Genomic DNA, 22613 nt, shown 5'->3' on the forward strand with positions numbered 1-22613 from the left:
GAATAGGACATGTTCTATTTTTTTGGCGGGGGCACGGAACGGAGCAACGGATGCGGACCCAAAAACGGCCGTGTGCATGAGGCCTAAGCACATGCAGTCTCATGAGTGGTCCACACCACACCCCTGCCTTGCAGCCTCACAGGAGTACAGGACCAGTATCTGCACACGTATGTATGGCATAATTGGGATGCACATCACACATGACATGACACAGGTCTTTACCAGGCTGTAGGCCAGCAGACACATTATTATTGCCACATGTGTCACATGCCACTACTGACTGTACAGCCGTGCACTCCAGCGACTTGCAGATAGAGGCAGTGGCGTTGCTATGGCTGGTGTCACCCATTGCTCAGGGGGGCCCTCATGGTGTGGTGTGGAGTGGTCATTTTTACTAAGGAATATAGTTTGACCGTTTATGCCCAAAAGAGAAAAATCACTAAATCAGCTCCAATCAGATATCTGCACATAGACCAAGACTCTTGGTCTATGTGCAGATATCTGATTGGAGCTGACTTCTAATTTTCTCTTTTGCACATAAATGGTTAAACTATATTCCCTAGTAAAATGACCATTCTACACCACACCATGAAGGCCCCCCTGAGCAAAGATTAGCAAATGTGGCCGGCCGGGTGGCCCCAAGCCACAGTTCAGCAGTAGAGAGAACCTAACCCCCTATGTCTCCCGTCTCTATAATAATCCCCCAATAATCGTTAATTTCTAACGATAATTTGTTTTCCCTTAGTCCTAACAGCAGCACAGATGGGGTTAACTGCCCCTGTGGACTGGTAGGACCGGCGGAATTTTAATGAGCCCAAGAACCAATAAACGATCTTCAGCTCCCTGAAAGGGAGGAGATCACCCCCCAGCCCACCGTGTTTTTAACAAGCATAATGTATTTAGGGTGGGATATTTGTGTGCTGCTGTTAGGACTAAGGGAAAACAAATTATCGTTAGAAATTAACGATTCCCTTACGTCCTCAACAGCAGCACAGATGGGGAGATAGCAAGAAGAATCCCCTAGGGAGGGTCCTCATGCCTGGCAGAACTAAGAACAGTCTGCCCAAAAGCCGAAAACTCTGCCATCCTAGCATCTATCCTATAATGGGAGATGAAGGTTGACTCAGAGCTCCAGGAGGCCGCCTTACAGATCAACTCTAAGGGGAGGAGTCTTCTCTCCGCAACCGAGGTGGAGACCGCCCTAGTAGAATGGGCCCTCACAAACTCGGGAGGATCTAAGGATTGGGAGACGAAAGCTTCCAAAATGGCCTCCTTGATCCAGCGACTAATGGTGGCTTTAGACGCTTTACGGCCTTTAGACTTACCGGCAAACAGGATAAGAAGATTCTCATCTTTCCTGAACTCACTAGATCTATCCACATAGATCTGGAGGCATCTTGAAATATCCAGCGGGTCTCTAGCTGGAGTATCAGAGGAGGAGGCTGTAAACAAAACTGATAAAGATATTACCTGATTGATGTTCTGGAAAGTAGGCACCTTAGGCCTGAAGTAAGGTAAAAACTTCAGGAGTACTCTATCCTGTAGAAAAATAATGTACGGGTGATTTGCGGAAAAAGCCTGCAATTCAGAAACTCTTTTGGCTGAAGCTATAGCCAGAAGAAAGACCATCTTTAAAGTCAGAAATTTAAAATTTACCTCCTCCAAGGGCTCGAAGGGGGGAGATGCTAGCCCCCTGAGCACTACTGAAAGATCCCACTGGGGGATAGGTTTCAGTATAGTAGGCTTTAGTCTTTCAGCTCCCTTCAGGAAGCGTTTGATGAGTGGGTCCCGAGAATGTGGCCTGTTGAGACAGGCCGAGATGGCATAAACCTGTACCTTCAAGGTAGCTGGAGATAGGCCTCTATCTAATCCATCCTGAAGAAATTGAAGTATCGCAGGAAGGGGCGGATCTGCAGACGCCACCTGTCTGGAATCACACCATGCCTCGAAGATTCTCATGATCCTGGAGTAGGCCTTCTTTGTAGACTCTGCTCGGGAATGCGACAAAGTTCTCAGGACCGACTCGGAAAGCCCTTCTATGTTGGGAAGGGACTGATCAACCTCCAGGCTGTCAGGTTGAACCTGTGCAGATCTGGGCAGAGGTGAGTGTCCCACGACACCAGGGTCTGCTCCGGGGGGAGTCTCCAGTATTGTCCCCGACTCATCTGAATGAGCTGGGTAAACCAGGATCTTCTGGGCCAAAACGGTATGATGGCTATTACCGAGGCCTGATCCTGACGGATTTTCATCAATACCCTCGGTATCATGGAAAAGGGAGGGAAGATGTAAGCCAGCCTGAACCTCCACGGTATTGACAGAGCATCTATCGCCAGGGGGTTGTCTTCCCTGTAGAGGGAACAGAACCTCATCACCTTGGCGTTGAACCTGGTTGCCATGAGATCCACTTCTGGCATACCCCATCTGTGAACTAGCTGCCTGAAGATCTCCGGATGCAGAGACCACTCCATGGTCGGTAATCCTCGACTTAAGCGGTCCGCTATCATATTGAGGGAGCCTCGAATATGAACGGCAGATAGATGGGAAAGGTTCAGCTCTGCCCACCGAAGAATTACCCCGATCTCTGACAGAAGGGGCAATGATCTTGTGCCTCCCTGTTTGTTTATATAGAGGACAGCAGTCATATTGTCTGACTGGACTTTCACTGCTTTGCCCCGGATCTGAGGCGCAAAGTGAAGGAGGGCTAGCCGGATAGCTCGCATCTCGCGAAGATTGGAGGAAAGATGCCGCTCCAGAGGAGACCAAGATCCCTGAATTGGGGATCCGTCCAGGTGAGCGCCCCAGCCTACAAGGGACGCGTCTGTAGTCAATATGACCCAAGCTGGTTGGGTCATAGACTTCCCTGCTGGTAGCTGAAACCACCATCTGAGGGAATTTCGGGTTTGACCGGACAGGGAGCACAGGGAATCTAGCCCCGCAGGGCTGCCGTTCCATAGGTGTAAGACCTCCGACTGAAGAGGACGGAGGTGCCATAACGCCCAAGGGACCGCATCCGCAGCCGCTGACATGAGCCCCAGCATCTTCATGAGAGTCCGGATAGAGACTCGACGAGGGACATAAAGGACCTTTGCCAGGTCCTGAATCCGCGCTCTCCTTTCTGGAGTCAACCGGAGGGACATCTCCACAGAGTCGACCACGAATCCTAAGTAATGGATTGAAGTCGATGGGCTCACATTCGACTTCTGCCAGTTGATAATCCAGCCTAGGCGGAAGAGAAAGGAGACTGCGACCTGAAGATGGTGGGTAAGGATCGGAACTGAAGAGGCTATGAAAAGCCAATCGTCCAGATAAGGAATAATAGTCAGTCCTTGGAGTCTCAAAGCTGCCACCACCGAAACCACCACCTTGGTGAAGATGAGGGGGGCAGAAGAGATTCCGAAGGGAAGCACGGCGAACTGAAAGTGCCTGCAAACCCCTGAGATCTGGACCGCGATCCTGAGGAGTTTTCGGGAAGCGGAATGGATCGGAATGTGAAGGTACGCATCCTTGAGGTCCAGAGTAGCCATGACGTCCCCAGAATTGAGGATATGGCTGACTGACCTTATGGTTTCCATGCGAAACCTTGTTTTCCTTATAAATCGATTGAGGAATCTCAAATCGATGATCATCCGGAGATCTCCTGTCTTCTTGGGAACCAGGAACACTGGTGAATAAATCCCTAGGCCCCTCTCCCCTGCCGGTACCTCCTCCAGGGCTCCCTTGGAAATATAGTCCTGAATGTAAGATTCTAGGACCACCTGTTTGGCAGACCCGAAGCTTCGTGTGGCGATGAATCTCTCTGGGGGGAGAGAGATAAGATCTACCCGGTACCCGGCGGAAACTATGTCCTGGACCCAGGGGTCTGCAATCAACCGGCTCCAAGAGTCTTTGAAATGGGTAAGACGGCCCCCTACGGGAATCTGGGGGAGGGGTACGGGAAAATCTAGAGGAGACACTGCAGGGGCAGCAGGGCTTATCCAAGAGCCTCGAGGAGGCCCATAGTCAGGGGGGTTTTGCCTCCCTGGTGGGTTTGCGGGGGCGTCTCGGATATTTACGAGATGGCCCCCCCCAATCTCTGCGCCTAGACTGCTGCCCAGAACGACCTCCACCCTTCTTTTCCTGTCTGGGGCGTCCCCGAAAGGGCTGCTGGGGGAGGCTCTTCCCTTTTTTATCGGAGAGCCCCTCCATTATTTTGTCCAATTCGGACCCGAATAACCTATCTGGTTCGAAGGGGAGCCCACAAAGGTTAAACTTGGATGCGTTATCCGCAATCCACGGTTTCAGCCAGAGTGGTCTGCGGGCAGCTGAAACTAGGGCCATAGTTTTGGCGGCCAGCTTTAGCTGCATCTGGGAGGAATCAACTAAAAAGTCCATAGCCAGGTTGGCTGACTTGAAGGCTGCCAGGATGTCGTCTCTTGATACGCTCTGGTCCACATCCGTCTGGATTTGATTAAGCCTAGAGCGTAGATAGGTGGCTACCTCAGTGGCCGCAATGGAAGTAGATGCGGAGGCGGCGGCCGCCGCGTAACCCCTCCTAAGGGTGCACTCTGCCCTCCGGTCTAGGGGGTCCTGCAGGCTAGACCCATCGTCTGCAGGGACTAGAGTGCGCCGGGACAACTTGGCTATAGCCATGTCCACCTTGGGAACGGAACCCCACGATTCCACCAAGGGTTTAGCCATCGGGTACATGAGTCTGAATTTTCTGGTAAGCACTGGACCCTTCTCAGGCTTCTTCCACTCTGTGCGCATCACAGAGAGGAGGGTCTCATCCGCTCTAAAGACACGCTGTGTCCGACCGGCGGGATCGGAGGACTCCCCCATGTCAACATCCTGGTCCCCCGACCTGATGGACTTGAGTAACTTCTGCGTCTTTTCTGGAGGAAAAAAGCAAGAAGTAGATTCTTCTTCCTCAGAAGAAGAAGACCCCACTGAACAGGGGGTAGGTCTTTCGACCGGTGCGACCACCTCCATGGGAGTCTGAGAGGGACCTGGTAGCCTCTCATTAAGTAGCTGAACTACTCCCTTGATGGAATCATCCACGTATGTCTTGGTCCATTGGAACATCTCCTGCATCGTGGGTTCCGTGGATGCCGTGCGACAACTCTCACATCTGGAGTAAGGACAGCTGTCAACTAGGGGTGTGTTACATTCGTAACATGCCAAATGCTTCCTCTTGGCCCCAGCCTTCCGCTGATCCTCCTTAGGGGAAGCCATAGTCTGTAATGGAAGAAACAAAACAGGTCATAACACCTACAACATCAGGAGGTGGAGAAAACCAGACCTTAAGGGGGCCCACCAGCACTAGAAGAAATAGAGCTGAAAGAAGAGGAAGTACAAAACCCAAGCAAAGCAATACTGCAGGAATATCACAAAGCACAGGAGAGCTCTGGAGCTAACTTGTGAAAGCAACGCAACCAGAGCACTGACTGATGGGCTCTGGGCGCTTAAAAGGAGGAAACCCCGCCCAATGGGCGGGTTCCTGAAACGAGATCAGCACCACTCCCTTTTTTTTTTTTTTGTATATGTGCTGCCAAAGCAAGCACTCAGAAAAACCAGAGCCTATACTGGCTCTACCTAAACGAAAAATTGTCTCCCCAGACTAATCCTAAGTCCAGGATGTCATTCTAGGGAGCCAGTTTAAGAAAAGGTGAGTTTTATACATCACCGCATCGCTTCGGAAAACCGGAAGTGACATAGCGCACCTAAGGCGCGTCACTTCCGGGAAATGGCGGCGCCCATAGCGCCGCACACATGCGGTAACAGAGGAACGGAGCACCGTCTACAGATGATGAAAGAAGAGGGGAGGGGACGCCCCCCTCCCCAACGGTACCCCAGACCGAAATCGCCATGATCAGGCCTAAAATAAAGGCACTGAGATGCATAGAAAGCGAGCTAAGCTTTAAGGAGGGAAAAAAGAACCCCTAAGCAATCTTCAGCTCCCAAAGAGGGAGCGACACGCCAGTCCACCTGTCCAGAGGACAGAAAAAAACACGGTGGGCTGGGGGGTGATCTCCTCCCTTTCAGGGAGCTGAAGATCGTTTATTGGTTCTTGGGCTCATTAAAATTCCGCCGGTCCTACCAGTCCACAGGGGCAGTTAACCCCATCTGTGCTGCTGTTGAGGACGTAAGGGAATGGGGTTATTTAAATTACTGGTGGATTATTAGAGTGACGAGAGACCTAAGGGATTCTCTCTGTCTGTCTGCTGAACTGTGGCCTGGGGCCACCACCGGCCACATTTACTAATCTTTGCTCAGGGGGGCCCTCATGGTGTGGACTGGACTGGTCATTTTTTACTAAGGAATATAGTTTAACCATTTATGTAAAAAAGAGGTCACTAAGTCAGCTCCAATCAGATATCTGCACATAGACGAAGAGTCTTGGTCTATGTGCAGATATCTGATTGGAGCTGACTTTTTATTTTCTCTTTTGCACATAAATGGTTAAACTATATTCCTTAGTGAAAATGACCAGTCCAGTCCACACCATGAGGGCCCTGAGCAAAGATTAGTAAATGTGGCTGGCTGGGTGGCCCCAAGCCACAGTTCAGCAGCAGACAGAACCCAACCCCTTATGTCTCCTGGCTGGGGCCGTCTGTCTCTATAATAATCCCCCACTAATTTATGAATGGTCCTGGATCTGGGGTTAATTATTAATTCGGTGACCAGCCTGACCGGTCTAAATTTCTAATGTAAAATTAAGTCAATATATATGCATGCTTTTTGCTTTAAAGCCTTTAGCTACCGAGTCCTCCCCTCCTGGCGTGGCAGTGGCAGGTCTGGTCTGGCTGTGTAAGGTAAGGTGAGTGAGATTCTACTCCTCAGCAATCCCTCCCTCCAAATCAAATATGCAACACACACCTCAGGTCCAGCACCTATCTTGAATGCCCTATTAGGACTTAAAGGACCTGAGGATCACTTGACAGAGGCACATGATTGTATACACGCCATACAACATGAGACATCACCCCGCTCTGATTTACAATCTGTACCAGTAGAAGGGGCTCCTGATGTTTTTGTTGATGGATCCTGCAGCAGACCAAATGACAACACTTATCATGCAGGATATGCTATTGTTATGCTATTGTTATGCTACCCGTTGTTGTCCTGGAAGCCAGACCCATCACATACCAATCTGCACAAGCAGCAGAATTGATTGCACTCACGAGAGCATGCATACTACATGAAGGCAAGCCAGTCACCATTTACACTGATAGCAGGTAAGCACATGAAGTGGTCTGGGACCACGGGGTCATTAGGCAAAGGAGAGGATTCATTGCAGCTGATGGTAAGCACATCTCACATTCACAACTTGTCATACAACTTTTAGAAGCCATAAGATTTCCCTCACAGATTGCAATTGTCCACTGCAGGGCGCATATTGGTGGTAAAGATCATGTGTCCCAAGGCAATGCCCTGGCAGACGCGGAGGCCAAGAAGGCTGCACTGATGGCCCCGGTCACATTGCAAATGGTGAAATTAGTACCTCCTTCACTTGAGTTAACTCAGATGCTTGTGGATCTCCAATCCTCAGCTACTGATGATAAAATCGCCGATTGGTGTTATCCAATCTTGCCGAAAGAATCCTAGGACAGGATTAATCTGCAAAGAGGGGGAAACATGCATACCACAGCACAGCTCCCCTCTGTTCATTGCACATTTTCATGGAGTAGGACACAACAGCATTCAAACAACACACATGCTGCTAGCACAGAATTTCTATATTACAGGCATTAAACAGTTAGTGTCAGATTATGTGGGAAGGTGTATCACATGTTTGAGGAACAACCCAAACACCATTGTAACCAGATTGATTAAAACCCTAAGTGAAATTGAGGAAAAAAAGTTGCTTGTAAGTCTCCTTGTCTTCCACAGGAACCAACTCACCCATTCCAAGTGGGAGATATCGTGCTGATAAAGAAATTAAAGAAAGGAAAAGTCGCAGGAGACTTCACCTACGAACCACCGACTACAGTGGTAGCCGCGACCCGCGCAGCAGTACTCATGGAAGAAGCACCTACTTGGATCCACACCACTAAAGTGAAACTGGTAAAGGGGGCACCCCAAAATGAGGTACTAACGGGGACAGACAGTCCTGACCTCGAAAAAGGACAAAGTAAGGTACTAACGGGAGCAGACAGCTCTGACCTCGAAAAAGGACAAAGTGAGGTACTAACGGGAGCAGACAGCTCTGACCTCCACCAGGATGCACTCCCTCAATTCTGGAAGATGGCACAGATGGTCCCCTTGGACTGTGGGATTACTGACGATCCTAAGGACTCTGCCGGAGGATAACAAAGCTGAAGTTGCTATAACTCAGAAAAGTGGAATCACTACCTTCTAGTACAATTCCTCCAGTACTCATGTTGCAACTTACTCCTTCTGTTTATGCAGCATAATGAAGTGCAGTCCTTTCACGAGATGCGGCAACCACTATAAGAGTGGACATACCCTCAGAAACAAACAAACCCCCTCAAACCCCATATCTTAACTTTTAACAATATGAGAGCAATATCTGACCCAACATATGAGGAGGCTCTTGCAGCAGAAACTGGGTTCTCTGATGCCAACCTATGGTTAGAATGGATGAAGTACAATGCAGCTTCAGTAAATAAAAGTAATTGTTATCTATGTGGGACAGCTAAGCCTCACCTAGGTACTGTGCCCTTAATATTGCCCTCTAGTGTTGAGGAATGTTTTTTGCAATTATTCTCAAATTTATCTAGTAACCAGTCTGCATGTGAAGAATGGAAGCAAAAATACCCACTCCTCATAAAAGCTCTCCGCCCTGGTGCAGGTATACATATCTATCCTGGTAACTATACCTGACACAGAGGGGGAGATCAAGGAAGATTCCTGGGTAATTTCACTGGAGGATACTGTGCAACTTACAGTGAAACAGATACCTCCCTCACACAGAATCAAGTATACTCGATTGGAGATGTACACTCACCTAAAAAATTATTGGAAACACCATACTAATACGGTGTTGGACCCCCTTTTGCCTTCAGAACTGCCTTAATTCTACGTGGCATTGATTCAACAAGGTGCTGATAGCATTCTTTAGAAATGTTGGCCCATATTGATAGGATAGCATCATGCAGTTGATGGAGATTTGAGGTATGCACATCCAGGGCACGACGCTTCCGTTCCACCACATCCCAAAGATGCTCTATTGGGTTGATATCTGGTGACTGTGAGGGCCATTTTAGTACAGTGAACTCTTTGTCATGTTGAAATGATTTGAGCTTTGTGACATGGTGCATTATCCTGCTGGAAGTAGCCATCAGAGGATGGGTACACGGTGGTCATGAAGGGATGGACATGGTCAGAAACAATGCTCAGGTAGCCCGTGGCATTTAAACGATGGCCAATTAGCACTAAGGGGCCTAAAGTGTGCCCAGAAAACATCCCCCACACCATTACACCACCACCACCAGCCTGCACAGTGGTAACAAGGCATGATGGATACATGTTCTCATTCTGTTTACGCCAAATTTGGACTCTACCATTTGAATGTCTCAACAGAATTCGAGACTCATCAGACTAGGCAACATTTTTCCAGGCTTCAACGGTTCAATTTTGGTGAGCTTGTGCAAATTGTAGCCTCTTTTTCCTATTTGTAGTGGAGATGAGTGGTACCCGCTGGGGTCTTCTGCTGTTGTAGCCCATCCGCCTCAAGGTTGTGCGTGTTGTGGCTTCACAAATGCTTTGCTGCATACCTTGGTTGTAACAAGTGGTTATTTCAGTCAACGTTGCTCTTCTATCAGCTTGAATCAGTCGGCCCATTCTCCTCTGACCTGTAGCATCAACAAGGCATTTTCGCATACTGGATGTTTTCCCTTTTTCACACCATTCTTTGTAAACCCTAGAAATGGTTGTGCGTGAAAATCCCAGTAACTGAGCAGATTGTGAAATACTCAGACCGGCCTGTCTGAGTATTTCAACCATGCCACGCTCAAAATTGCTTAAATCACCTTTTTTTCCCATTCTGACATTCAATTTGGAGTTCAGGAGATTGTCTTGACCAGGACCACAACCCTACATGCATTGAAGCAACTGCCATGTGATTGGTTGACTAGATAATCGCATTAATGAGAAATAGAACAGGTGTTCCTAATAATTCTTTAGGTGAGTGTATATTAGATCTGTGTGGATGGAAAGATAAGATCTAGACTAGAGGGTTCCTGGAAAGGTGAATGTGCCCTTGCTAAAGCCATCATGAACATACACATCTTCACTGAAAATGAAAAAGACACCAACACACATATACGCAACCGTCGTGCCCTCCCAAAAGGTAGCTTCAACCCACACGTGTATATTGATGCAATCGGGGTCCCAAGAGGGGTCCCTGATGAATTCAAGGTCAGGTGGCAGCAGGATTTAAATCCATAATTCCCCACATAACAATCAACAAAAATGTAGACTGGATCAACTATATTTACTATAATCAACAAAGGTTTGTAAACTACACCAGAGATGCGTTACAGGGTGTAGCTGAAGAGTTATAGGCAGATTCCATTATGACATTTCAAAACCGCATGGTGCTCGATATGATACTTGCAGAGAGAGGTGGTGTCTGTAAGGTATTTTCATCCTGCTGCACGTTCATACCTAACAACACCGGCCCTAATGGTAAGGTCACACTGACAATAAAGAAACTCGAGGATTTATCAATCCAGCTCAAAAGAAACTCCGGTATCGAGAACCCTTGGGATCAGTATTTTGGCTGGTTCACTACCTGGAAACAGGCACTTGTACAGTTGGGAATTATTATCCTGATAATTATTATAGGAATAGCAATAGTTGCAACATGTATCATACCATGTGTACGGAAACTGATATTGAAAGGAGTATCAAATATGTCATTTTATGAGACTGCTGCCTAATCCTGAAGACAACTCACATAAAGGATATAGAAAATATCTGGCGGTATACAGGGAAAAGGGCAAGGATAAGAACCATATTATCTAAGAAATTTGGTTCTAAAAGGGGATTGAAGAGAAATGTGTCCATCTTGTCTTCTCTTACATGTACAGAATTGTTATAATATCTCACCCACGTACTGTTCCCCCCCCCCCCCCCCACCTCCCCCCCGCTGTGAGTTAGGTTCACTTATCTGTCTCAGGACAGATTCTGGGAATCTCCCAGAACTAGAACAAATGTTCTGTTTCACTCTGGGTCATTCGGCACAAATGCGTACATTCTTATATGTGACGTATTACATACCCATAAAAGGATGTTCCGGTAGTATCTGTGTGACCACCAATGTTTATCATTTATGATTGGTTTAACGCTGTTGTTATGCAAACTTTTCCACTGCCTATATAAGGCCAAGCTATAACATAATAAAATTAGAGTGTTTCTCAGTGACTGCCTGTGTGTGTGTCTGTTATTGCCAACTGAGAAACATATCTCCTGACGTCAGTGTCTCAAACCAAGGTTGTCGTAGAGGTCCAGAAAGGTCCAAATCCTTTCAGTGGTCTGGTCACGTGAGGCCGTGACTCACCACCCAATCCCTTTAGCTCCGGACCGGAGGGGGAGACTTAGTCCCTGCTGCTGGCTGCTCCGCCGTGGTGCCACTCACCAGGCTGCGGTGAGTCACATCACACACCCCCTTTTACCACGTGAAGGCGGGGAGCCAACGTGCTTGCTAACTGCGCAGCGCAGTCGTAAGTTGTTCTGAAGACTGCTGCACTGCTGCAAAGTGAATCGGAGTCGCGAGTCGGGACTCGGGAAATGGAGCTCCCTTGGGACCCCAGGAGCAACTGGGCCCGGGGCAGCTGCCCCTTTTGCCCTGCGGCAAAGACGGCCCTGTTTCTACCAGGAGTGTTGCAGGAGAAGTTTGCCTTAACTGTAGATCTTTTTTTGTCAAGATTACATCATAAAAAGGTGACAGGGGCTGTTATGCTAATATACTGTAACCTACTGTATAGTGGGGTGCTGTATACTGTGGGGGCCTGTATACTGTGGGGGGCTGTATACTGTGGGGGGGACTGTATAGTGTGGGAGGGCTGTATACTGTGGGTGCTGTATATTGTGGAGTGCTATACTGCTGTACTGTATAGTGTGGGTGCTGTATAATGTGGAGTGCTATATTGCTGTAATGTATACTGTGGGGGGCTGTATACTGTGGGTGCTGTATATTGTGGAGTGCTATACTGCTGTACTGTATAGTGTGGGGTGCTGTATACGGTGAGGTGCTATACTGCTCTACTGTATACTGTGAGGTGTATACTGTGGGGTGCTGTATACTGTGGGCTGCTATACTGCTCTACTATATACCGTGGGGTACTGTATAGTGTGGGGTGCTATACTGCATACTGTGTAGTGCTGTATACTATAGGGTGCTATACTGCATACTGTGGGGTGCTGGGGTGCACTGTAACACTAGGGTGAGCCGAGCTCTGGTCTCCTTCCTGCGGAGCGGTTCCCACTTCCAGCCTGAGCCCAGCTGCCCAGTGCACTGATCCTGAGCCGCTGGAGTCTTCAGAACTGGAAATATTTACAGTCATTCACTGTACTCCAGATGTGTGGATATTTTGTGTGTGTGTTGCGGTGGAGGGCATGATTGCCTGCTAATGTGTGGGAAGGCTGGATCCAGGGGGCCCAAGTAAATTTTTGCCCAGGGTCCGATCAATATTAAAGAAGGCCCAGCCCATAAGTGCCTTCTAGTAATGTATCAGTGGGGAGAGAGGAGGCGGGGACACTGGCAGCAGGGCCGGTGCAGTGACTCTACTCTAATACACCGGCCCCGCACACAGCTGTAAAGTATATTCATGTAAAGCTTAATCTTTGTAAAAGTACCCCAAACCCTGCTGTACTTACTAACTAGGGTGGCATGCAGACTCGCAGCTGCGCCGGCAGCTTGAGCTTAACATCTCTCCCTCTGTCATGCGCCTCCTGCCCCGCCTGCCTGCTTCATTCATAAAGTGGGAGGAGCCGGCAGGAGGCGCATGACAGAGGGAGAGATGTTAAATCAAGCTTCCGGCGCAGTCTGCATGCCACGTGTCTGACACTGTCACTGCACTGACTGCTGCTATTTTGCCAGCAGCTTCAGTGGCGCGATGTGGCTGAGCGGGGATTATAAAGTTGTGAGCGGGGCCACAATAATTGCCGCAAGGCCGCCCACCTGTGCAGCTTAGAGGGAACACTGCCTGCAGGGGCCAGGGGGGTCCACAGGCGGCCAGGCCCGGTTGCAACTGCGACCCCTGTATGTACGCCACTGGGGCACAAGTTATAAGAGGGCATTTTTGTACAGGCATACAGAAGGGGTAATTTTTTGTACTGGCACACATTATAAGGGACATTTTTTTTCTACTAGCACACCTTATAAGGGGGTATTTTTTGTACTGGTATACGTTATAAGGGACATATTTTCTACTGCCGGACATTATAAAGGGGTATTTTTTCTACTGGCACATGTTATAAGGGGGGATTTTGCACTGGCACACATTGTAAGGGAGTTTTTTGTACTGGTGCATATTATAAGGGGTATTTTTTTGTACTGGCGCTCATTAGGGGGCATTATGGTGGGACTATGGGTAATATGATTACTAGTATGTGCACTATGGGGGCATTATTACTTCTGGGGGCACTATTAACACTAAGAGCACTCTGGCTGATAATTATTACTATTGGTGGGAATTTGGGGAGCACTATTACTGTGGGGGGCACCCTGGCACAGTATCAGCTTAGCACAAACATTTTTTGGGGGACAATATGTTTACGACACTATTAGTGTTAGAGATACTATTTGCTGGCCGCAGTTATTTCTTAGGGCACTGTGTGCCAATAATTATTGAAGGGGGCACTATCTATGTGATACTAATATTTTTAAGGGGATTACCTGTTTCTGTAGTATAGTTTTGAGGCATAGTCGGCTATATTGGAGATGGCAGCATGGGATGTTCAGAAGGTGGGGAGGGTGTTGGAAAAGAAGAAAACTAATATGTCTCTGTGTCAAACTCTGCAGATACAAGAGATGGCTGTCTGGTCCAAATGGAGAAGATGAGGAAAGAGAACGTCTATATCAGAGGAGACATCACTAGAAGTAAGAGGTATGTGCGCTGTATTATCCTGCATGTTTTGTAGCGCTGTATGTAAAGTTTTGCAACTAAATCTTTAGTAGTAGGGCCGAAGAGAAGGGGTTAGGTTCAGAATTTGGCATGGGGAGAGGGTGGCTGTTTCAAGGCAGCAGAAAAGCTATATACACCCCTGGGTGCAGGGTGTCAGACCCCTTCCAATAAATATTTATGGCTTATCCTAGGGATAGGCCATTACTATGAAAGGACCAGAAAACCTATTTTATCTGCCAAATGTTCTTAGGGGAAAATGTATAGGAAAACTACTTTTGCAGGCTCAGACTACACAGACTTTGTTTGTAGTCTGCAACCTTGGTAACACACATGAGCATATATATGCAGCTGCTTGTCTTTCCAATACAGTTGAAAAAAGGTATGCTATTGCATACTGCCCTATTGTATCCCTAAAGGACACTCTTTTTACATTCATCAGGCCCATAATATGCTATGGATATGCTGAGACAAATGCTTAGCTTTGTTGAGGTATTTGGAGCTGAGAAGTCCTTACACAAAGTTAATATAAGATATATGAATCTTGGTTACTTAAAGAGGTTTTCCATACCTTTAATATGTCATGTGACTATAAGATTGATAGCCTGTCCTTAAAATAGGCCATTACTATATGACTGGTGGGGCTCTGAGTTCAGGCACCCCAACCAATCAAATGGCCTAAGGTGCTGCATCCCCTTTATTGTCTAACAGACATGGTGGTATAGATTTAGTAGTAGCTGTGCCCTGTATGGCACCTAAGTCCCATGTATTTGAATAGGACTGAGCGACATCTGCTGTACCATATACAGCCACTGCTAATGTATGATGCTGTAACTAGACTGAGCTTGGTCCATTAAATTAGGAAATTAGTGTAAAACACCCGTTTTGTGGTCTAGTTCATGGGACAGTACCAGGAAAACCAAGACCATTGGTAAGTATGTTAGTCATTAAGAAAACTAAAATCATCTGTACACATTTATTTCCAGTTACATAGTATTTGAATTTCCAGCTTGCATGCATTGAGATCTTGTTTTGTTACTCTGGCAAATTTTTACAAAGCAAATTATTATAGCTACACACATTATTAATATTACAATACATATGACAATGGTTAAGGGCTGTGTGTGGCACTCAAACAATGAGTAGTTCACATCATTGATCACCATACCCCGCACAAATTCTGGAGAGTCGCATGTGTATTCATCTGGCCACCACTGAAGTGTCAGACCAGACTTTGCCATTTCTTTAATTTCTTTTATAAACGAGCAAGAGCATGTGTATGGGATGTTATCACCTTTAAAGCTACTCAGAAGCTTGAATGCTTGTATCTGACTAACTTCTAACTGTTTGATGGGATTCCCATCTACAGCTAGAATTTGTAGAATAGGGATATGGCCCATGGAGGGAAGAGTAGAAAGCCTATTGTAGGACAAATATAGCTCTCTCACTATGGGCAGAGAAATATTTAGGTATTCAATCTTGTTGTGACTTAGATCTAATACTTCACAATTTGGTGGTAGATTAATACTCACATGTTCTAAGCCTGTATTAGATAGATTTAAGTGACTTAAAGATGGCTGCCACTCACATAAAGAGTTTGATATAAAAGACAAGTCATTGAGACTTAAATCTAAGTGCCTCAGTTCGTTATATCTGCTTAACGCTTGGCATAGAATCTCATAATTACTAAAATTGTTACTTCTTAGTTTTAGGATTTGTAGCGTAGGAAAGGCATCATTACAAAATACAGCGAACATATTGTCATCAGACAGGAGGCTTTCTGATAGCTCTAAAGTCGTCAATCCCTGAAAATGTATACCGATGTCACAAGGACCACCTGTTAATTGTGACTGTTTCACAGTAAGGTTCCTCAGAATGGACATCCAATTGCCAAACCTTTCAAAGGGAGAGTCTCTCTGGATTAATGGGTTTGAAGATGTGTTGATGAACTGTAGAGATAATATATTAGGAGGTGATCCTCTCAAATTATTCAGAGATTGTCCAACAAAGGTTGTGTTCTCAAATGAGAGGAGGTCAACAGGAACCTGGTGTATTACATCTATAAAAGCAACCAAGAATTCCTCAGACAATACTGCATTGGCAAAACTGATCTTGGCCAATGAAACATGGATCATGTTCATAACCAATTTCATGTCCAGTTTAGCAAAATGTTCATGGTTGATGAATGTTCCACCATTGAATTCAAAACTTAAAGCCTCGACACATGGAAGGATGGTCAAAATGTTGGTCAAGTCAAGTAGTGAACAGGAACAATGTCTGAGGTATCTATCATATGTACAGTCTCCATCTGCCTTGTGAATCTTCTGAGAACATAGAAGAATGAGAAAAAGTGTAGAGCAGATCTTTGTCTTCATCTCTAGGAGAAATAATGACACCATTAAACACTAAGATATTACAAACATAAATGTGTTATACGGATTTGTAATACAATGCTTATATTACTTTAGGACTATACTGTACCTCAGTGTTCTTCAAATTTTCTTCAATTTTCCTAAATATTTTTTTTGTCACGGATTCATATAAAATGTCTGAGGAAAGAAATTAAAGACATGTTCCAATCTGTGTTATATTAGGCAGATATTCTACCTAGGGCATGGACAAGGGATAGACTGAGTAGGCATCTGCCATCTTGCAACTGGTAGGGGTCAAATTCTATTGAAAATTAAAAAAGGACCGATTGATGTTCGGTGCAATATTGTATTATTTATTTATTTAATGCACTTATATAGCGCCACTATATTCTGCAGCACTTTACAGACATTAGCATCCAACTGTCCCCAATGGGGCTCACAATCTAAGGTCCCTATCAGTATGTCTTTGGAGTGTGGGAGGAAACCGTAGTACCCCACGCAAACACGGGGAGAACATACAAACTCCATGCAGATGGCAGATGCCATTGGTCGGATTTGAACTTAGAACCCCAGCGCTGCAAGGCACCAGTGCTAACCACTGAGCCACCGTGCTGTGCCCAATTGTAATGGGACATTCAATGCAAAAATAAAACCTTTTAAAGCTGCTCTCTTAAAGAACAGAAGCACACTAACCAATGAGGATCTCCCTTTCAAAGCTGATGGAAATTCTCATTTAGTGCAGGTGGCTCAGTGAGTAATAAGCATAGTTGCTTGTATCCAATAATAAACAATGGTCTTCCTGGTCTGGTATGGTGTCTTTTGAATACCTAAAGTTGTTAAATTGTCAATTACCAAATCATTTATGGTACCCAACAGACACATCTTAGGATTTGCCGGTATTTCTACAGTGAACACTTTTTAATATAGATAAGATTTACTTTGACATAATCATATATGGGACATTCAGAGTTAGTGCCTTCTAGTGACTTCTGTCTTATGAAGTAAATATAGGGGAGATTTAACATAAGAGGGATTCAGTTTTTTAGGACTCTGCTTGCCTTAATTTTGTGCCAAAGTTATCAAATGTCGCACAATGTTTGATAAATTTCATGTATCTTCAAGTCTAAGATTTCTGTCCTGTTACTCCACTTTCTATGCCACCCATTTACTGAAGTAAGATTAAGACAATTTTTGTAACCTTTTGTAAATGGTCTGACAAAAGTTGTTTGTAAGTAAAGGAAATAAAGTCCTTAAGCTATACAGCGATCTTAGCATTGACACCCATGACACAACCGAAGATTGAACTTTCACTGCGCTATATTACAGTGTAATGGAAGTGAAAGTCACGTTGCGACTCGTGGGTTGCTGCATACACAGCAATACAGTTGCAAGAAATTCAACAGAGTTGCAATGAGACTCCATTTACTTTCACTGTTATTTGATGTAGCATAGTGAAAGAGCAATCATCAGTAGCGCAACAGGTATTGTGGCCAAGATTATCATGTACCGCCAGCCTTACTGTCTCTCATTGTATCCTGCAAAAGCAGATGCTCAGCATGTGCACTGTTTAAGTGCTGCATGTGCAATGACTCACAGGCCACTTTTAAAGAGGAGAACTGTACCAATCTGATTATCAGTGGGTATTTAAGCCAAATTGTGGTATTCCTATGTTGTGTAAACTTCTGGCTAGCACACTGACAGTTACCAACCTGTGTTTTGTAGACTCCAGGCAGAGGCAGGGACAACCCCTGGGTCTGGCCTGCTTGCTAACTTAGTTGGGAGTTGTAAGTTGGAGTGTGAGCAGTAAGCAGCTCTGCAGGAACCTGAGTCCTGAGTGGAAAAACAGCCAAATAATTGGGACCCAAAAAGGACTCCAGTCATCCATCCACATTGAGGATACGGAAAGCAACTTTATTGAGGGTTCAGCAGTCATGCTGCTTAGTGAAGGATGACAGTCTGTGAAGGTAATGCACCTATTCTAGCTTATGCACATCACAGCATCTTTTGATGTAAATCTGTTAAAGAACTGCACACCAAGTTGGCACTGTAGAATGACAATTGGGAAAAATTTCGCTTTTGGGATTATAGTGCACCACCAGGCTGCCAAAAGTTTTCAGTAAAGTTTACTTCTTCACCAAGTCGGCCTAATCATTGTTTATGTAAACTATCTCTTTTTCTTGCCTTGCATACCACAATCCGCCAACACCAAGAGCACCCAGCCACCATCAGGCAGGAGATCCCAAACCAGGATGTGCCCTGAGGGGAGCAAAGGGTGCGCCCCTCTCTTCTCTGTGCATGCGCCCCTAGGGGAGTTGCTGAGTAAGAGAGCTGTGTAGAATGTGATGGAAAAATTAATCTAGCCAACAAAGGAGGGAATATGGACAATCACAATACATTAGTAAGTGCCTTGTATTAACTTCCTCTACATAATAAATGCTACTTGCTGAAGTGACGAAAGCCCTTTACTTATGTGACTTAAAGAAGAATAAAATCATTTCTACAGTTATGATCATGTGTTTACTTATGAGCTAAATAGAGATAACCTCTGTATTTGTGCCAGCAGTGGAAGTCTCCAAAATCATGAGATCATTGTACCATCTAGTATTTTACTGTTTATCTGGGCTACAGCTTAGAAGTTAAAGTATTACTTCATTTCCTAGTTACTCACATTTATTCAAATACAAAGGAAAACCTGCTGGGAAACCTGTTGAGAATTAAGTATGCTTGTCCTTCTTCTTAGATAATCCTTCACTCTGGAAAGTATGTGTCAAACACCTATATCACACCCAGTGAGGCCATGTTTACACACTGCCGTCTTTGTCTTTATTCCGTAAAGACAATGTCTGAAAATCAGACATCATATAGTACATGACAAAATCTTTTTAACAAAGTTAGAACCAGCCCTGTACCTCACATGGATCCAGAGGTTGCCTATTCATTGCTCAAATTGCTCTGCTAAATTTATTTTAGGGTGGTATCTCAGGGTGTGTGTATTTTCTACTGTGGTTTAAGGGGCATGTACTTTCTGCTGTAGCTCTTTCCACGTGACTGTCACAGCCTCTAACATGTGCGACCACCTCAACGAGGTGGACAGAGAAATAAGGGAAATAAAACAGTAGGTGTCACTATACAGATACATTTTAATGAATAACTCAGTAGCTATTCAAAATTTTTAATTACATGCAATTACAAAAGTATTCAGATCCAGGTACTGATGTATAAAATATAGAACATTTTTCGTTGGACAACCCCTTTAAAGATGAAATCCCACATTATGCATTGTATTTCATCACTTACCATACATTTTGAGTCTATGGTATTTTTTTCAAAACACAGGCCATGACTATGGTGTTTTCTCATAGGCAGAAAAGCCTGAAAAAACGCATGTCGAAAATCTTTGACCAAAGAAACGCTTGTAAAAAAAAAAAAAAGATGAATTTCATGGCATTTGTTACAAGCCCAAAAATACTACCACAAAAATGTGGTTTTCTTTCCGTCATGAGATGCAGAGAAAAACGGATTCGGCATGATCCACATTGCAAGTCAATGGGGACAGCTCCGTTTTCTCAGACACAATAGAAAATTAATCCGTCTTCTATTGACTTTCAATGGTGTTCATGACGGATCCATCATTGCTATGTTAAAGATATTACAACCGGATCCGTTCATAACGGATGCAGACGGTTGTATTATCAGTGATAAAAGCATTTTTGCTGATCCCTGCCGGATCAGGGAAAAACGCAAGTGTGAAAGTAGCCTAAAAGAAACCTTATGATGGTTTTTTAGCATACCACTGCGCTTTCAGTTTCAGCTTTTGCAGCAGGAAGAAAACCCATCAAGAAGTAAAAGTATAAGGCTATGTTCACAGGGGTAGGGTATCTCAGTGCTGATTCCTTGACAAAATCTACATCAAATCCAAAGTCAATTCTCCTTCAATGCAATTGAATGAGGTTTTCTCAACCCCATTCATAAGCATCGGAAAGTTTCCACATGGAATGGGGCTAACGTAAATTGTATATCTGCGGCATAAATCGAAGGTAAACCTCAGAACTGTGCTGTAGAGATACATGTTGGATTATTATCTGATGTGTAAACATGTCCTAAGTCCTTCCTTTATGTTTCCAATTCCTTTTCAATCCACTCCAGGCTACGTAAAAAAAATGCTGGGTGTGAAACCACCCTAATTAAAACCAGATGGCCGACTGACTACTGAGCGCAACACAAACATGCAGCATCACATAAAAACCTGATAACATGGGACTTACTTTCCGTCAGAGACCCAGACTTTTGGTCTAGTTGTCAAATTCTCTTCTTCACTTCCCCTCCTCTGTGCTGCTGGAAGTGAAGCAGTTCATTTTCTGTCTCCCCGCCTTCCCCAAAAAAGTGCTGGCACAAGAGAACAGACTTCCTTTTGAGATTTTCATATTGCGTAACAGTATTTCTGACATTACTTCTCCAAACAGACCTAGACTTAAAAATAATAGTTCACAGATAGAGTGTTAGAAGAATTGCTCATGTTAGTCATGGTGGAGGCCAGGTAATTCCAGACAGTGAGGCCATCCCAGTGCTGCAGGCTACGTGGCTGCACGCTATGTATGAGAGCGTGCAGCGCTATATGTTTGTCTGTTTGTTTCTAAATGCTACTCTGCGCTCCTGATGACTAAGTTGCATAACACAGCAACTAAGAAACGCGTCGAGCAGAATAGGGTTAGATACCTTAAGTGATATAGAAACCAATATCCTTCTGATAGGAATTATAATCACATTGTGGCCAGCCTCTATGAGTAGGTACACCTAGGGTAGCAGTTCAGGGCTCAGTGATAGTGTGGAACCCTGCTGATGAGTAGTGTGTTGGGGCACCGTGTGTGGGGGGTTGAAGTAAGTGTGTATCGTCGGATATACACCCCGCCGCCCTGCTGACACACAATCTGCTCCACGTGTGTGTACACAGTCCTAGTAACTGGTCTGAGCACATGAAACAATTCTCAGACCTAGTGCTATTGTGATCTAGGACGGCTTATAGTTTTAACACTTATATACGTGAGTTGAATTGCCCACATTTGGATGTCATAATAAAAGTTATATTTTAGCGACAGTCAATCCATTTGTTAAACATCACACTTGCCCTGTACACTGAAGCAGAAATGTAAAAAAAACTGACTTTCAGCAGTTACACTTACCGTAGAATGAATAATCCCCCAGAGCTTTTAGCTTGGGGGACACATGGGGGCACAGGCACCTTATGTGTGTATATATATATATATATATATATGTGTGTGTGTGTGTGTGTGTTTGCTTTTGTTCCCCCCTTTTTCCCGCTCTTTTTTTCGTTTTCAGAATTACCTGAGATTGCGGCCGAGGTGTTGAGGTAACCGGTTGGTTCCAGTTTTTTGCTGTGAATGCTGGGTATTGGAGATCCAATTCTGATTGTGCTGGCGGTTGCTGGGTAAGAAATCCAGCCCTGGGATTTGTTGACATGTTTGTGGCGGGAAACTTGTCCCCTTTATATTGCAGGTGCTTCAGAGGTTTGGGGCTAGTTTCAAAAGGAAGAGGAGAATCGCTGGACCTGCGCCATGGACGTCCTGCTGCGCCAGCTGATTGAGAAGGCGGAGGCTGCTGGCAGAGAAGACTGAAAAAAATCTGGCGTTTAGAATTTATTGAAGTGATGTCTTTGTTACCTTCAGCAAAGGAACATGTAGTTTGTGCTGATAGGAAAGCTGAGGACGATAGGAGACATTCCTCTCCTAAGTCCTTTAATAACTGGTTTCAAGCATTTAGTATTGTTGCAGCGGTACTTGGTGAAAAACACCCAGAATATAGTTGCGGTCTGTTTCAGCATTTAGATATTATTCTGGAGGCTTACCGCAATTTTGGTCGGATGGCTTGGTTTTAATACGATGAAATGTTTCGCCAGAACTTGGCGATACATCCGCCGCTGAAATGGGGAGTGAAAGATATTGGCTTGTGGGTTAATCTGATGTTACAACAAAAATCATTACCAGTCAAATCACCAAGTAACCCACAATCTAATTTGAGAAAAAGGGTCTGCTTCGCATTGAATGAATCCTGATGTAAATAGTTGTCTAATTGTCGGTATAAACATAAGTGCTCTTTTTGTGGTGGTACTCACCCTATGGTGAGATGTTTTAAAAGGAACTCACAGCTCAACTAA

The 22613-nt window shown here is 45.1% G+C and overlaps 1 protein-coding gene across 2 annotated transcripts; it reads right to left on the bottom strand.

Moving 5' to 3' along the window:
* Window positions 1-15031: 15031 nt before the first annotated feature.
* Window positions 15032-20826, bottom strand: LOC122926450 (toll-like receptor 2). 2 transcript variants are annotated; one of them, XM_044277827.1, is made up of 3 exons: window positions 20707-20819; window positions 16551-16618; window positions 15032-16446 (listed from the first exon to the last, which is right to left on the bottom strand). In XM_044277827.1, exon 3 carries the CDS (start codon window positions 16442-16444, stop codon window positions 15056-15058), a length of 1389 nt encoding a protein of 462 aa, XP_044133762.1. In that variant the 5' UTR covers window positions 16445-16446; window positions 16551-16618; window positions 20707-20819; the 3' UTR covers window positions 15032-15055. The 2 variants fall into 2 exon arrangements, with proteins under 2 accessions (XP_044133762.1, XP_044133763.1); XM_044277828.1 differs by lacking the exon at window positions 16551-16618 and having other exon boundaries at window positions 20707-20826.
* Between the last annotated feature and the right edge of the window lie 1787 nt (window positions 20827-22613).

The sequence above is a fragment of the Bufo gargarizans genome, chromosome 2 (genome assembly GCF_014858855.1).
Source record: "Bufo gargarizans isolate SCDJY-AF-19 chromosome 2, ASM1485885v1, whole genome shotgun sequence".
Lineage (NCBI taxonomy): Eukaryota > Metazoa > Chordata > Amphibia > Anura > Bufonidae > Bufo > Bufo gargarizans.